Raw genomic sequence first — 18,033 nt, forward strand, 5'->3', positions numbered from 1 at the left:
GCCAGTGTGGTAGAAGGAAGCAGATACGATAGAGGCATTTAAGAGGCTTTTAGATAGGCACATGAGCACCCAGAAAATGGAATATAGATCACATGCAGGAGGAAATGGAATAAAGATCACATGCAGGCAGAGGAGATTCGACTGACAATATCACAGACATCGTTAGCCGAAGGGCCTGTTCCTGTGCTGAAGCATCTTCTATGTAAATAACAGCTCTGGAATTCTTTCTGGTCCACACTTGGACCCACATGTATATGGGACCAATTGGACCTGGCAACTGGAATACCATTTCAGAAGAGTCTTCAAAGATAATGCACTATCCAATGATTCAGTAATCTCATTGGTTCAGCATTTGCTGCACCAGGTGATGTTTTCGCTGTTCCCTTGAAACTCACAGGGTTTGATTAAATATTTAAATTGTGCGTTCAACACTTAAAAATGTGAATTAAAAGTCTGTTGGCCTATTAATAGGAATGATATCCAATAATCTGGAAAATCTGCCAGTCCTGCACCACTGAAGTTCTGAACAGCCAGATTAAGAGCTTGACTGCAGTAAATTTTAACTTGCAGATAGGAAGAAGCATCCAATTTCTTACCAAAATTTTATACAGCTTTTATTCAAATATTATTCCAATAGCTTCAGGTCCTTTGGGACTTATATTTAAAAAAAACAATACTCTGCAGAACATTAAAGAGAAATATGCAGCAATAAAGTCAGGGCGTTCAAACCGTACCTGTTTACCCACAAGTTTGGGTAATGAAGAACGTCCATGGACTGACATGTCAAGGTTGCCACCAGCACTGCGTACGATTAGAGATGGGCATTCCGCTCTGCCTGGGGAGGAGACTGGCAGTTGGCTCGTGTCTTCTGAGGGTGGAACATCTCCAAGCACAACTGAACCCTGAGAGGAATATTTCAATTTATTATTAGTTGCTCAAGATCATGTACTCGATGAAGCACAATTATTAGAATTAAAGGCATAACTGTTTAATGTTGACACCATTTTGCATGCAGTCTCAAAACTTATCATCACATACTTAAAAGGGGAAAAAGTGAACAAAAACTAACACTTTTGGTTATGCCTATAGGCACAGAAGGCTAACAAGGTTTTGGCTAATTTGTGACCAACTTCACACACCTGTATTTCTTATCTTAAACAAAATGCTATTACCTCAAATTTCAAATTAAAGGGTCAAGCACTTACTACATTTTCAAGAATACAATTTTAAGATTCGAAAACACAGTTTACTTCATTCCTCAATGGCCTGGGTAAATTTTGAGGCCATGGCACATCTCAGAAATTTCCCCCAAAACAAATTTTGCAATCCATTCCAATTGTTTCTCTAATGGAAATCAATCGCTGGAAATCTCTGCCCAGTCTTGGCAGAGACTCGATCATTTAGGTATATTAAGGTGGAGAGATAGGTAGATAGACTTTATCTGCTAAGGAGACTCCGGTCCTTTGGAGTGCAGGTGGTTGCATCAGCCATTTTCTATGGAGTGGTCTGCTGGAGCAACAGCATCTCAGCGGCAGAAGGGAAGAGACTCGACAAGCTGGTCAGGAAGGCCAGCTCTGTGCTGGGTTGCCCCCTCGACTCAGTGCAGGTGGTGGGAGAGAGGAGGATGATGGCAAAGTTAACATCGCTGCTGGACAACGACTCCCACCCCATGCAGGACACTGTCACTGCACTGAGTAGCTCCTTCAGTGACAGACTCCTTCACCCCAAGTGCGTGAAGGAGAGATATAGGAGGTCCTTCCTTCCCGCTGCTGTGAGTCTGCACAACCAGCACTGCTCCCAGCAGACGAGTCAACAGTAACAGTTAAGAATACACAGAAAACTGATGACAATTTATTCTTGTCTTTACTTTTATTTATAATGAATGATCTCTTGCTATCCACTTTGCTGCTGTAACACTGCAAATTTCCACGGTGTGGGATGAATAAAGGAATATATTATTATTATTATATATTTTATAAAGCTAGAGGAATTAAATGTTATGGGGAACTGGCATAGAAGAGTTGAGGTTGTCATTGAGAGTTATCAATCTATTGACAGACCATGCTTAAGGAGCCAGGGGCTTACTCCTGCCCTATTTTTCGTGCATTATGTTCACCAGTTCGTTTCATAAAGTTCAATTAAATCACTCCATTGTGTAGGCAATTTAATACTAGTTGCTATTATGAAAATCCTGGGTATATTTTGGTAAGGCTAATTTGCACTCTGCAAATTATGGAGTACGGTTAGTAATAGTGCAGGGGGAGCAGTGCACTGTAGATTGAACTGGTCTTCTTGGACTAAATGACAACTTCTAATCCTTTGTATTCCAGTCTTCTACATACAAATGCTAATAATTGCCCTTTTCATTTTTCTGTATATACATTACATTTTAATGATTAATGCAGACAAAGCTTACAGAAGCCACCACATCCAACACTACACCATTTAGATATTACTGTCCTATTTGTTTTTCATCCAAACAGGAAGACCTCATTTATCTTTGCTGTATCCATTTGTCATACATTAAATGACTGGAGAAAAACAATTATATATCTGTTTAATTTGAAGTTGCCCCCACACTTGGAGCACTGCCCGCCTTTGTTGCCATCAACATGCTTGGATGAAATATAAAGTCACATATTATGTAAAACATTTATAAGGGTGGCCTTATAATAGGTTTGATCACAACACATCTTTGTCAGAAGCAGGTCACACTGTCAAGCACCTGCCCAATATCTCTACTGCTTAAGGATGTTTGACCTATTTCTCAGTTAGATCAATAATTTGTTTCCTCGAGCGTGAACTTGCACAGGTATGTAAAGTAATGAGGGGTGTAGGTAAAGTGTATGGACACAATCATTTTTCCAGGGTAGACGAGTCTAAAACGAGAGGGCATAGACTTAAAGTGAGAGGGGAAATATTTAAAAAGGAACCCGAGAGAAACCATTGGCAGAGAGTGGCGAGGTGGTGGAATGAGCTGTCAGCGAGCTGTAGAGGCAGGTACAATTACAACAGTCAAAACCCATTTGTTCAGGTAGATGGATAGGAAAGCTTTAGATATGGGCCAAATCCAGGCAAATGGAACTAGCTCAGACAGACATCTTGGCCCACATAGAAAGTTGGGCCAAAGGAGTTGTTTCAACGCTGCCAAACTCTGGCCAAGTAGACACTAGGCAAACAGCTCGCCTTTCTTAAAGAGCTGCTCCATTGTGCTAACCAAAATTTTAAAAGCAAGTTTCACAGCAACATTTAAAAAAATTGATCTAAAAAAAAGTTCAAAATTTTATTGAGAATTTTTGAATGTTAAAGACATTCAGAATGTCATTAACACCGCCAGCTTTGGCACTGTGTGCCTGAGCCTCACTAGCTGTTAAGTCATTCAGAAACGGAAGTTACCTCATCACAGCTGCCTACAAATGTTTTTTCATGTGCAACTGGTGGAATGATGACAACCAGCATAAGTATTTTTATTCCTCACATCAACTCACTGACCATCTGCCAATAGATTTTGCACCTCTGATTTTTCTCGAAGTGTCTTCCAACCTTGCATGGGTCAGAGTTGTGAAGCACAGGAAACGGGACCTTCAACTGGAATCAACGCTGGCCATCAAACATACACTTACTAATTCAATTTTATTGTCCACACGTTCCCAACAACACTCTAGGTATGACAATTCGTCTACTTATGTGGGGTAATTTAACCTACCAGCATGTCTTTGGAATGCAAGTGAAAGCAATACGAAATCCATGCGACCACAGAAACCATGCAAATTACAGACACAACTGGAAGTTAGCACTGAACACAAGAAAGAGCTATCTTTTATGTTATGGCAATTCAATTGCACATCTTGATATTTTTTAAATGCTGGGAGAGATTCTGCCTTAGGCAATGGCTTCCAGGTTCCAGTTGCCTATAAATGAACAACAATCTTCAGATTTTCTCTGAATCTCCTGCCTCTTACATAAATCAAAGACCTGCGGTTTCAGATACCTGTTAAGGAGAACAATTTCTACCCAGGGACCTACAATTTATATTCCATGCAACATCTAAGTAAATATCCTCTGCAATCACGTCTTTTCGTAGAGTGTGGCAACCAATAGTCTAGTGTGACCCAAATGATGTTTTAAAATGTTGGAGCAAGAGTCAAGAGACATCTACCATACCCTTCCTGCTCTTGTATCAAATATAGTATTCTGCAACATAATATAACAAGTAATAATATAACAAGTCTGAAGAAGGGTCTTGACACGAAACGTCACCCATTTATTTTCTCCAGATATGCTGCCTGTCCCGCTCAGTTACTCCAGCTTTTTGTGTCATCTATAGTATCCTGCAAGCTGCCTTCATCCTCTCTCTCGCTCCAGCACCTTCAGACTTGTCTACCAGGGTCGCTTTGTTTCTCAATATTCCTTCAGGCCCTTGTTGGTGCCCTAGTCTTTTCATTCCACCCAGTCTTACCAGGAGTGTTGGTTACCCATTGAGTAAATCAAATATGGTAATTTTAAATTTATAGTGTTTCTGGAGTAAGAGTCAATGTAGATCACTCCTCATGGGGGAAATGGGGAAAGTGAACCAGGTGCAAGTTATTTTCAGGACAATGAAGCTTCAATTTGTTGAAGCATGCAAAAAGAAAATCTAGGTGACCCTGAATGAAATGTTCACTGTTAGATCATCATGATAATTAAGGTTCATTGGAGGGGGTACAGGAGCTTCAGGAGAGACAGGGGTGAGGGAAAAAATGGAGTGGGGGAGGGTTGCATTGTTGGTTAAGGAGGATGTCACTGCTGTGTTCAGAGGTGACATTACAGACAGTTCGTCTAGTGAGGCTATATGGGTGGAGCTGAGGAACAAGAAAGGGATTGTAAGAAAACAACGGCAGATAAAGGGACGATCTCCTTGTTGGGGGTGTACTACAGACCCCCGAATAATCAATGGGGTTCAGATGGGATGCAATTCATCAAAAGTGTTTAGAAGAGTTTTCTTAAGAAATATGTGGAGGCCCCCACATGTGAGAGGACAATGCTGGATCTAGTATTGGGAAATTGGGAAGGGCAAGTTAATGAAGTGTGCGTGGAGGAGCCTTTTGGGACCAGTGATCACAGTTCGATTAGGTTTAAGATAGTTATGGATAGGGACGGAGAGGACCGACATGTTACAATGCTCAACTGGGGTAAGGCCAAATTTGAGGGTATGAGAGAAGGTCTCGCTCAAGTTGACTGGAGCAGGTTATTGGAGGGGAAAGGAACATCGGCCAAGTGGGATGTTTTTAAAAGTGTACTGAAGCTCAGGATGTGTACGTCCCCTCGATAGTGAAGGGCAAAGCAGGCAAACGCAAGGAAGCTTGGCTGACGAGGGAAATTGAGATGTTAGTCAAAAACAAGAAGGGTGCATGGGACAGGTAGAGGCAGCTGGGACCAAATGCATCCCTGGAGTTCCCTCGGGAACTAAGGAGTAAATTAAAAAAAGGAAATCAGAAGGGCAAAAAGGGGCCTGGAGATAGCTCTGGCAGGCAGCATTAAGGACAATCCCAAAATATTTTATAAATACATGAGGGGGAAAAGGGTAATTAGAGAGAATGGGACCTCTCAGGAATCAAAGCAGTCACCTCTGTGTGGAGCACAGATGGGCAAGGTCCTAAATGAGCATTACTCCTCTGTATTTACCGTGAAGAAAGACGGTTGGATGGAGGAAATTGGAGCAGTCACTGGAAGTGTCTTGAGAGCAGTCAGGGTTACTGTCGAAGAAGTACTGAAGGTACTGTCGTGTTTGACAGTAGACAAATCTCCAGGGCCTGATCAGATATATCCGAGGACATTGTCACGGTGAATTGAGAGGAAAGTGTGGGAGCCCTGGTTGAAATTTACAAGTCGTCCTTAAATACAGGAGAGGTGCCGGAAGACTGGAAGGTAGCAAATGTTGTACCTCTTTTCAAGAAGGGCTTCAGGGAAAATGCTGGGAACTATAGGCCGGTGAGCTTAACATCTGTAGTTGGTAAGTTACTGGAGAGTATTCTGAGGGATAGGATATACAGGCATTTGGATGGGCAAGGGCTGTTTAGGGATAGTCAGCATGGTTTTGTACGTGGGAGGTCGTGTCTCACAAATCTGATTGATTTTTTTGAAGACGTGACCAAAAAGGTCGATGAGGGCAGAGTTGTAGATATTGTGTACGTGGACATCAGCAAGGCGTTCGACAAGGTTCCGCATGGTAGGCTGCTCTGGAAGGTTAGATCGCAAGGGATCCAAGGAGAGACAGCTGAATGGATAGCAAATTGGCTTCATGGAAGGAAGCAGAGGGTATTGGTGGAAGATTGCTTCTCAGACTAGATGCCTGTGACTAATGGTGTGCCTCAGGGTCCAGTGCTAGGCCCGTTACTGTTTGTCATCTACATCAATGATTTGGATAAGAACATACAGGGCAAGATTAGCAAGTTTGCTGATAAAACAAAAGTTAGTGGTTTTGCAGATAGTGAAGATGGTTGTGAACAATTGCAGCAGGATCTTGATCAATTGGCCAGGTGGGCGGAGGAATGGTTGATGGAATTTAATTCAGAGAAGTGTGAGGTGTTGCATTTTGAGGCGTCAAACAAGGGCAGAACCTGCACCCTCTGGGTGGTGTTGTAGAGCAGGGGGATCTAGGAGTACAGGTGCATGGTTCCTTGAAGGTCGAATCGCAGGTAGTTAAGGTGGTCAAAAAGGCTTTTGGCACATTGGCCTTCATCAGAAAGAGATGTAAGTATAGAGGTTGGGAGGTCATGTTGCAGTTATATAAGACGTTGGTGAGACCGCATTTAGAATAGTGTGTTAGTTCTGGGCACCATGTTATAGGAAAGATATTGTCAAGCTTGATAAGGTTCAGAAAAGATTTACGAGGACATTGCTAGGACTAGAGGGTGTGAGCTATAGGGAGAGATTGAGTAGGCTGGGTCTTTATTCCATGGAGCGCAGGAGGATGAGGGGAGATCTTATAGAGGTATGCAAAATCCAGAGAGGAATAGATCGGGTAGATGCACAGAGTCTTTTGCCCAGAGTAGGGGAATTGAAGACCAGAGGACATAGGGTCAAGGTGAAGGGGAAAAGATTTAATAGGAAACCAATGGGTAACTTTTTCACACAAAGGGGGGTGGATGTATGGAACAAGCTGCCAGAGGAGGTAGTTGAGGCTGGGACTATCCCATAGTTTAAGAAACAGTTAGACAGGTACATGGATAGGACAGGTTTGGAGGGATATGGACTAAGCGCAGGCAAGTGGGACTAGTGTAGCTGGGGCATTGTTGGCCGGTGTGGGAGAGTTGGGCCGAAGCGCCCGTTTCCACACTATATTACTCTATGGTAAATGAAAAAATACCCTGTATGCCATCAATTTAAACATGCACATGCTTTACTACATTCAGCACTTCATGTGTGATGGAAATCCTTCCTGAAAATGGGTCGCAAACAGAAACAAAAAAATATTTGGTACAAAGAAAGCCAAAGTGGTCCGATTTGAATAGTACAAGGAGATACAGATCATTCAGGAAGGACAGGCACTGGACATTTGTTTGCCTTGCTAACTGATTGATTTCACACGCTGCCTAACACTATCCTCCTTATTACCAAAAGCAATAATTCTTCTGTAATCTGGGCATTTTTGTTATATCTCCCACATTCACATCCAAATTATCAAATAATAAAACAAATATTGAGAGTTCCAGTACTGATTTCAACAGTATAACACCGGTTGCGGCCTTTGCCAATTTACCTTGGTTTCTATGAACTTTGATCTTTTCGACCCGTCTTCCACGTGAGACTTGTCAAGGTCTCACTGAAGTACACATCAACATCATCAAACATCAATACCATCAGTATAAGAAAATAACTGCAGATGCTGGTACAAATCAACGGTATTTATTCACAAAATGCTGGAGTAACTCAGCGGGTCAGGCAGCATCTCGGGAGAGAAGGAATGGGCGACGTCTGAAGAAGGGTCTCGACCCGAAACGTCGCTCATTCCTTCTCTCCCGAGATGCTGCCTGACCCGCTGAGTTACTCCAGCATTTTGTGAATAAATACCTTCGATCAATACCATCAGTTACTTCTTCAAAAAAAATTTAAAACCACGCCGACAATCTTTGCTTGATCCATGGCTTTTTAATCGTGTCCCTCAAATATTTTTCCAATAATTTCCCTATCGCTGATGTTTGCCACATCAACCTTAACTGTCTCAAACCTGCTGCCCTTCATAAAGTTTAACATTTGTTGCCTTTCAATCACCTGGCACCTCACATGTGGGCACTGAAGATTTAAAAATCTACAAGGGTCCCAGTAGTTTCCTCTCATGCCTCCCATTGAAATCTTCGATAGCACTCAACAGACCCTGGGAATTTAACCAAACTTCAGCCCAAAAAGACAACTAATATCTTCTTCCTTTAAATGGCAACAAAAGCTCTCCTCATCTACATCTGTATCTGCACTTGTCGCAATGTCCTGTAAACCTGTCATAGCCATCCATGCATATCAAAAGTGTACCTACAGGTGGCCCCTGGGAATTATTTCAGTACATTTTCCTCCGTATGAAAATAAATTGTTCACCACTTCCCTCTGCTTTCCATCCCCTAGTTAATTTCAGGAACATACAGTAGTATCATTTTAATCCACTTTCTCTATTTTTGTTGTTTACTTTGTGTGGTACTGCTTCAAATTCCTTTTGAAAGTCTAAATACAAAACACCAAACACATTCAGCTCATCTATTCTCCATTCCTTCCAATAACTAAAATGAACTTATTTTATCTTTTAACTGAATTCCATTGTCTTTCATTTACCAGCCCATTCTTTACTAGGTACTAATGACTTTTCCCTTATATTATCTCTGCACAAGTCTCTTTCACTGATATCAGAATGATTGCCCTTCACTGGATGGGGCTACTCCAACTTTTATTCAACGTCTTTAACAATTGCATTTTCCACTCGAATAAAATTATTATCCATTACCTATTGTGGACTGAAAGGTTGTGCCAAAACCGTCATAGTTGCCATCTTCAAATTATGAACAGGTACATAAAATTAGGAGAGGCATAGAGGGTAGACAGAACTCCCCTCTTCCCCCCAACACCGTAGGATGGAAATGTCCAAGACTAGAAGGTATAGCAATAAGGTAAGAGGAGGAATGTTTAAAGGAAATGAGCAGGACAATTGTTTTGTTGTATACACCGAGTGTGCAGGTGCCTGGATGCACCTCCAGGGATGGTGGCGGAGACAGATATAATAGCAGTATTTAAGAGGCTTTTAGATAGAAACGTGAATATGGAGGGAATGGAGGGGTGTGGATGTGTAGGCAAATGAGATGAGTTTATTTTGACTTTATATTCTGCAGACATTGTGGACTGAAGGGCCTGTCACTGTGCTGTACTTTACTATATTCCACTAACTTAAGCAATGTAATTTTAAATAACTTTTTGACTGCCAAAGCTTTAAACAACTCCTCTTGCTCTACTTTTATCTCACAGTCCAGAAACAGAACCTTCAGCCCACCACATCTCTGCTGGTCATGAAGTATCTATCTACGCGAATCTAATTTACCAGCACTAGACATGTAGCCTATTATGTCTTAGTGATTCAAATGCTCACTCAGATTCTTAAATTTTTTGAGATACCCACACCATTTTGCAGACAGCGCATGCCAGATTGCAAGCATCTTGTGGATGAAATCTTCTTCAAATTCTTTCTAAACATTTTACTCTCGCTTCAAACCTCGTCCTTCTGATTTTAAACCCCGCAGATATAGGGAAGTTTCTTACTATCTACCCTAACTATGCCTCCCAACTTAATACACTTCTTATCAAGTTCCCTCTTCAGTGATATCAGCAGTATCCCTTTCCACAGTAACGGAATATGAAACAATTGTTTAGTAAGTTAACTGCGTCCCATGCATCCAAAATAATACCTCGTTATTGATATACAAGTCACACCCGTTTAACTATATTCTTACTATATATTTAAAACATCCTGGGGCACATTTTATTATTTGTCGCAAATATATCCCCCCCTCAGAGCCTCCTTTAAGACCACGACACTTTTGGAATGTTGCTTGGTTCTTGACTACAAACTGGACATTGATCATTACTCTGATTTCATTTTAATCGCTATATATTTAGTTATCCAGGGAACTCTGGACTTGAATGTGCTCCATTTCCTTCACAAGAATGTTTCCAATCTACATCCTTATGACCACTTTGAAAGCTTCTCATTGTTGAAATATGAATTTCTGTGACAAACTTTCATTCTAATCCAAAATGACAAGATCTCTTTAGTCTGGGAAATTAGCCCGACTTGAGAGCTCATTTTCATAACCAATTTTTTTGCCAACTTTATCAATATGCCAACTTTTACGTATTTGTACATATAAAATATTTCCACATGCAATATGAAAAATTGGTGTCCAAAAGTTCTCTGCACACATATAATTGGCTCTCAACAATTCCGCGCTGCTGCACTGACCTTATTGGCGCGGATTTGCCTGTAAATGTCTGTCTGCTGGCGTATGCGATACTCTAAATCTGACACATGAGCTTGCAGCCAGTTCCAGCGGCTCACAATAGCAGCCCGTTCGATTGCCCACCGCCATTCTGAGCACTGCCGCCTGCAAGTGAAAAACAAATGGTTATGTCCAATCATTGTCTTGATATCAACCAGATATCAAGAACAACTAATTTTTGTACAGTACTTTTTAATGGAGTGAAATACCCCAAGGGACATGACTAAGGTGCAAGCATAACACTGAATGGGTCACCTAACGAGATATTACAGTAGGCGTCCAAAAGCTTGGTGAAAGAGGCATGTTTTAAGGAGCATCTCACAGGAAGTAGTAAAAGTAGATGGATTTATGCAAAGAATTTCAGCATTTCTGAGCTGCAGCAATTGAAGGCAACCAATAATCATGCAGCAATTAAACAAAAAGGAGACAAGCAAGTGCCTTGTATAAGATTACAAGTTACTTACTTGGAGGTGTAAAAATAGATTGCAAGGAAGGTAGGCAATATTATAGAAGGTTTTAATAACAACTATTGTAAATTCTGGTACAGCTTCACCGAGTGTTGGATGAGATCAATCAGCAAGCACAGAGGCAAGATGAAGAGCATCCAATTTAAGGTAATTATGCAGGCAATGTGCTTTGAAGAACCTCAAATTTGAGGGCAGAACAAAGTCAAACTCAAATTAAAGAAAATCATCAAGTCTGCAGCTAATAGAACCATGGGCCAAGTTTGAGCAAATGCAATAAAGAGTTTGGCAGATAAAATGAGGCAGGCGCAATTGGGCTATTATAGTAAAGGTTTCTTTTTGTGATCAAAGAGCTGAGCTTGAGACTAATTACAAAGACTTTGAGGGGGGAGACTTTGAGGAGGAAACCAAATGGTGACAAAGTGTTTCTTTTTACTTTAACACATCAGTAACCTGAGAGTTAAAAATGACAGTCAGTGCAGTGGTATGTTCCTCCTGTCAAATGTGGGAGAGCAGGGAGATGTCAAGTGTCTCTGACAACTACATTTGCAGCTGTGCCAACTGGACTCTATTCAGATCACATGGATTGGTTGAAGCAGCCGTTACGCACCGAGTATACAGGAGGCAGACAGTGTTATAGATAGGAGCTTCACGGAATTGGGCACACCAAAGGTTTAGCCAAATCAAAGGTGGGTGACGGCCAGTAGGGGCGGATAGTACAAGAGTTTGCGATGGCTACTCTGGTCTTTAATTACTATACTGTGCATTATACTTTTGGGAGAGAAAGATAGCCTCTCAGGAGATAGCAGAACCAAATCGATGGCACCGCGACAAGATTTGTTCTACAGCAGGGAAGGACAAAGTCCAAACAAACACAAACAATAGGGGGCTCAAGAGTCAGGGGGATTTTTCAATAGCTGTAAACAAGACTCCAGGATGATGTGGTGATTTGCTCATGTCAGGGTCAGGAATGCCTCAATACAGATGCAGAACGTTCTGAAAGGGGAGACAGTGCCCCCAGAGGTCGTATCCATATTGGTCAGAATGACAATGTATGAGATGATGTTCTGCACAGACTTAAGTATGGGCATAGACAGTTAAGTAGAAGTGATGCCATACCGATCATTGGCTTGGTAATATTTGAAGTTTGGGGTTTTAATGTTTGGAAGCTGTTCCAGGCTTAGGATGAAGTGGTCGACATATAAAATGTAACAACTTCACTGCTCCCTGTCTTTCCACTCACTCATACCATAAGTCAAACAAGTCTTCTGGATTTATGTAGAAACAAGGAATTACAAAAACAAAGTGCAGGCAGCATGTTTGGAGAACATGCATAGGTGTCTGAAGAAGGGCCCCGACCCAAAATATCAGCAATCCATGTTCTTCAGATGCTACCTGAATTACTCCAGCACCGTGTGTCTTCTTCTGGATTCATGGAGGGTTTTTAATACATTAAAACAATACAAGGAACTTCATTTGAAAAAAAATGTTTGGTATTCAGCCAAGAAGCATGGCCATGAAGAGAGTCAGGGTTTAGTAACTAAAGGCATAGCTGCATTGTAACATAATTAAAATTGGGATGCTCAAGAGCCAGACGTGCAGCAATCAGGAAGGTCAAGGTCACCCAGCACACAGTTAGATGTGCAATGAAATTTTAAAAGGGATCTGAGGGGTAAGGTTTTTTTTTAACTAAGTGTTGATACCTGGAACAACGTCTGATGAGGTGGTGGAATCAGATATATTTTCTACCCTTGAGGCTTTTATACAGGTTTAAATGCGCAAGGCATCTACATACTAAAACTCTTGTTTGTTTGTTTGATCCTGAACTACAGCCAAAAGGGTACACAACAGCGCAACAATTTTAGGCACACCTTACTCACCGTCGTCCCTTTGGTGCTAATGGAAGAAGTTTCATTGAAATTGGTGCTATATTTTTTATGTTATTCACATTTTAAAGTTTAAATCTATCTCCTAGGGAGGGAGGGAGGAAGGGAGAGGGGGAAGGGGAGTAACAGCATCTTTTCAAAAATAAAAGAACAAACTGGTGGTGGCAGAAGCACCACAGTGACTGCACCGTTGGAAGAAAGGCATTTTCTTCCCAGAGTAGCTGCAGAGTGAATCATGGTTGCAAAGGTGAGAAAACGCAAGGCATTGAGTAGAGAAGCCTATCAATGATTAAGACTCCACTGAGGTGCCATTTTTGAGAAGAGTTGTAGCAATGTCAATGAATACTGACAGAAGGATTTTCCAATGGATAGTTAAACTCTAAGGCAGTGAATTCGGAGACGAAAATTAATAATGGGTTTGTTAGGAAACTATATTTAAAAACATGCAGTTAGTCAGCAAAGAAGCATAGGAAAAATGAACGATTCTAAAATAAGCTACATAATATTCAGAGAAATACAATCCTTTTTACATGCATTCAGACCTCACAACATTTCATTTTACAAATCAAAAATTTTGATGTCCAAAATTCAGAATTGTACATTAAAATATGGCGTGTAATGTAACTTTGCAGCAAAAAAAAGTGTGCACGCCAAATGCTCATATGCGTTGTGCTACATTCATGTGTGAAAAACGACTATTATTTCCAACAGACTGTAGTTCTTGGACTGCATGTACAATGTCAGGCCTATCATGAGTATCTATCTATATACTACTAAAACTCTGCGGTCCAACATTCCGTATGTATGTATGTATATGTGTATGTACGGAAGATTCCGAAGAATTTCTGTCCATAACTTACAAACCCTACTCCTCCCTGAAGGTACACCAAAGCGCTACGATTTTTGTACCGCCATATTCACCATTAACGTGGGCAACTATTGTAAGTACTTTCGTTCAAATTGAAGTTACCTTTTTAAAGCTAGAGAGATATTAAAGTTTAAATTTTCATTTCTAACCCTTTTCTTGAAGGGGCTTCAGCGCGTGATGTCACAATGGCACCCGTGCACCAATCAGAGATCAGCTCGGTTTTAAATTTACATCTTCAGCTTGTGACGTCACAATGCTTGTGTGAGATTGTTGCAACATTGTTGCGAAAGGCAACTGCCAGTTTTTTAAAGTTGTGCAAGTCACTTAACATACACAGATCAGCATGGGGCCCCTATTCCCTCCCTCCCCCCCCCTTCTCCCCTCAACCCCTTCCTCCCCACTCCTTCCCACCTCCATCCCCACTCCCTCCCCCCCTCCCTCCCCCCTCAATCCCAACCTCCATCACCACTCAGCCCCTAACTCCCCCCCTCCCTCCTTCCCTCCATCCCACCCTCCCCCACTCCCTCCCCCCTCCCTCCACCATTCCATCCCTCTCCCCCTCCCCCCTCCTTCCACCCTCCCTCCCCCCCTCCCGGTTACAATGGAAACTATACGGGGACGGGCCCAACGGGGAAAGAGGGGTACTGGGAAAAGGGGAGGTCCCACTTCCCCCCTCAACCCCTTCCTCCCCCCTCCTTCCCACCTCAATCCCCACTCCCTCCCCCCTCCCTCCCCCCTCAATCCCAACCTCCATCACCACTCAGCCCCTAACTCCCCCGCTCCCTCCTTCCCTCCATCCCACCCTCCCCCACTCCCTCCCCCCTCCCTCCACCATTCCATCCCTCTCCCCCTCCCCCCTCCTTCCACCCTCCCTCCCCCCTCCCGGTTACAATGGAAACCCTACGGGGACGGGCCCAACGGGGAAAGAGGGGTACTGGGAAAAGGGGAGGTCCCCCTTCCCCCCTCAACCCCTTCATCCCCCCTCCTTCCCACCTCCATCCCCACTCCCTCCCCCCCTCCTCCCCAACTCCCTCCCCCCTAACTCCCCCCTCCCTCCTTCCCTCCATCCCTCCCTCCCCCAATCCCTCCCCCTCCCTCCACCCTTCCATCCCTCTCCCCCTCCCCCCTCCTTCCACCCTCTCTCCCCCCTCCCGGTTACAATTGAAACCCTACGAGGACGGGCCCAACGGGGAAAGAGGGGTACTGGGAAAAGGGGAGGTCCCCCTCACTACCCCCCTTCCCCCTCCCCTCCCCCCTTCCCCTCCCTCCCCCTCCCCCCTCCCTCCCCTCCCCCTCCCTCCCCTCCCCTCCTCCCTCCACCCCTCCCTCCTCCCTCCCTCCCCCTTCCCTCCCTCCCCTCCTCACGGTTACAATGGAAACCCTACGAGGACGGGCCCAACGGGGAAAGAGGGGTACTGGGAAAAGGGGAGATCCCCCTCCCTCCCCCTTCCCCCCTCTCCCCCTTACCTCCCCCCCTCCCTCCCCTCTCCCTCCCTCCTCCCCCCTTCCCCCCTCCCCCCCTCCCCTCCCCCTCCCCTCCTCCCTCCACACCTCCCTCCTCCCTCCCTCCCTCCCCCTTCCCTCCCTCCCCTCCTCCCGGTTACAATGGAAACCCTATGAGGACGGGCCCAATGGTGAAAGAGGGGTACTGGGAAAATGGGAGGTTCCCCTCCCTCCCCCCTCCCTCCCTTCTCCCTCCCCCCCTCCCTCCCCCTCCCCTTCCCCCCTCCCTCCCCTTCCCCCCTCCCCCCTCCCTACCCCTCCCCCCTACCCCCTTCCCTCCCCTCTCCCTCCTCCCTTCCCCCCTCCCCTCCCCCTCCCCTCCCCCTCCCCTCCCCCCCTCCACACCTCCCTACTCCCTCCCTCGAAAAGCAACTGACAGAAGCACTAAGTAGCCGCGAATGTTTCAAAACCAGCACTTAACCGCGAATGTTTTTTTAAAAAGCACTTAACCGCGAATGTTTCAAAACAAGCAATTAAAAAGCACTTTTTTTAAAAAAGTATTTTTTTTTATTCCAAGAGAATGGGGGGGGGGTCTGAGAATGGGGACTGGGTAGGGGGACAACAGGGGTCGTTGCGGTGGGGGCTTGGTGGTGGGGGAAAGAGGGGTACTGGGAAAAGGGGAGGTCCCACTTCCCCCTCAACCTCTTCCTCCCCCCTCCTTCCCACCTCCATCCCGACTCTCTCCCCCCTCAATCCCAACCTCCATCACCACTCAGCCCCTAACTCACCCCTCCCTCCTTCCCTCCATCCGACCCTCCCCCACTCCCTCCCCCCCTCCCTCCACCCTTCCACCCCTCTCCCCCTCCTTCCACCCTCCCTCCCCCCCTCCCGGTTACAATGGAAACCCTACGGGGACGGGCCCAACGGTGAAAGAGGGGTACTGGGAAAAGGGGAGTTCCCCCTCCCTCCCCTCCTCCCTCCCCTCCCCCCTACCCCTCTTCCCCCCTCCCCCTCCCCTCCCTCACCCTCCCCTCCTCCCTCCACACCTCCCTCCTCCCTCCCTCCCCCCTCCCGGTTACAATGGAAACCCTACGAGGACGGGCCCAACGGGGAAAGAGGAGTACTGGGAAAAGGGGAGGTCCCCCTCCCTCCCCCCTTCCCGCTCCCCTCCCCCCTCCCCTCTCCCTCCCCCTCCCCCCTACCCCCCTCCCTCCCCTCCCCCCTCCCTCCCCTCCCCTCCTCCCTCCACACCTCCCTCCTCCCCTCCCTCCCCCCTTCCCGCCCTCCCGTCCTCCCGGTTACAATGGAAACCCTACGAGGACGGGCCCCAACGGGGAAAGAGGGGTACTGGGAAAAGGGGAGGTCCCCCTCCCTCCCTCCCCCCTACCCACCTCCCTCCCCTCTCCCTCCCCCCTTCCCTCCTCCCTTCCCCCCTCCCCCCTCCCATCCCCCCCTCTCCCCCCTCCCTCCCCCCTACCCCCCTCCCTCCCCTCTCCCTCCCCCCTTCCCCCCTCCCCCCTCCCCTCCCTCCCCTCCTCCCTCCCCCTTCCCTCCCCTAACCCTCCCCCTTTCCTCCCCTCCCGGTTACAATGGAAACCCTACGAGGACGGGCCCAACGGGCCCACTCGGTCTAGTATAATACTAAAACTCTGCGGTCCAACATTCCGTATGTATATACGGAAGATTCCGTATGTATATACGGAAGATTCCGAAGATTTCTGTCCATAACTTACAAACCCTGCTCCTCCCAGACGGTACACCAAAGCGCTACGATTTTTGTACCGCCGTATTCACCATTGACGTGGGCAACTATTGTAAGTACTTTCGTTCAAATTGAAGCTACCTTTTTAAAGCTAGAGAGATATTAAAGTTTAAATTTTCATTTCTAACACTTTTCTTGAAGGGTCCAAACCCTACTCCTCCCAGACGGTACACCAAAGCGCTACGATTTTTGTACCGCCGTATTCACCATTAACATGGGCAACTATTGTAAGTACTTTCGTTCAAATTGAAGCTACCTTTTTAAAGCTAGAGAGATATTAAAGTATAAATTTTCATTTCTAACCCTTTTCTTGAAGGGGCTTCAGTGCGTGATGTCACAATGGCACCCGTGCACCAATGAGAGATCAGCTCGGTTTTAAATTTACATCTTCAGCTTGTGACGTCACAATGCTTGTGTGAGATTGTTGCAACATTGTTGCGAAAAGCAACTGCCAGTTTTTTAAAGTTGTGCAAGTCACTTAACATACACAGATCAGCATGGGGCCCCTATTCCCTCCCTCCCCCCCCTTCCCCCCTCAACCCCTTCCTCCCCACTCCTTCCCACCTCCATCCCCACTCCCTCCCCCCCTCCTCCCCAACTCCCTCCCCACCTCCCTCACCCCTCCTCCCCTAACTCCCCCCCTCCCTCCTTCCCTCCATCCCTCCCCCCCTCCCTCCACCCTTCCATCCCTCTCCCCCTCCCCCCTCCTTCCACCCTCCCTCCCCCCCTTCTGGTTACAAAGGAAACCCTACGGGGACGGGCCCAACGGGGAAAGAGGGGTACTGGGAAAAGGGGAGGTCCCCCTCCCTCCCCTTACCCCCTCCCCCATTCCCCTCCCCCCTAACCCTCTCCCTCCCCCTTCCCCCTCCCCTCCCCCCCTCCCCTCCTCCCTCCACACCTCCCTCCTCCCTCCCTCCCCTCCTCCCGGTTACAATGGAAACCCTACGAGGACGGGCCCAACGGGGAAAGAGGGGTACTGGGAAAAGGGGAGGTCCCCCTCCCACCCCCCTTCCCCCATCCCATCCCCCCTCCCTCCCCTCTCCCTCCCCCTTCCCCCCGTTCCCCCCTCCCCTTCCCCCTCCCTCCCCTCCTCCCT

At 45.9% G+C, this 18,033-nt stretch overlaps 1 protein-coding gene across 3 annotated transcripts in view; it reads right to left on the reverse strand.

Annotated features, from left to right (window-relative positions):
* LOC144607648 (KAT8 regulatory NSL complex subunit 1-like) overlaps positions 1 to 18,033 on the reverse strand; it is a 96,320-nt gene that overhangs the window by 26,131 nt on the left and 52,156 nt on the right. For all 3 annotated transcript variants that reach the window (XM_078424624.1, XM_078424623.1, XM_078424622.1), the window contains 2 exons: positions 10,478 to 10,619; positions 735 to 902 (listed from right to left, as the gene is read on the reverse strand). In XM_078424624.1, coding sequence (XP_078280750.1) covers positions 735 to 902; positions 10,478 to 10,619 — 310 coding nt within the window. The remainder of the gene's footprint in view (positions 1 to 734; positions 903 to 10,477; positions 10,620 to 18,033) is intronic.

The sequence above is a fragment of the Rhinoraja longicauda genome, chromosome 29 (genome assembly GCF_053455715.1).
Source record: "Rhinoraja longicauda isolate Sanriku21f chromosome 29, sRhiLon1.1, whole genome shotgun sequence".
NCBI lineage: Eukaryota > Metazoa > Chordata > Chondrichthyes > Rajiformes > Arhynchobatidae > Rhinoraja > Rhinoraja longicauda.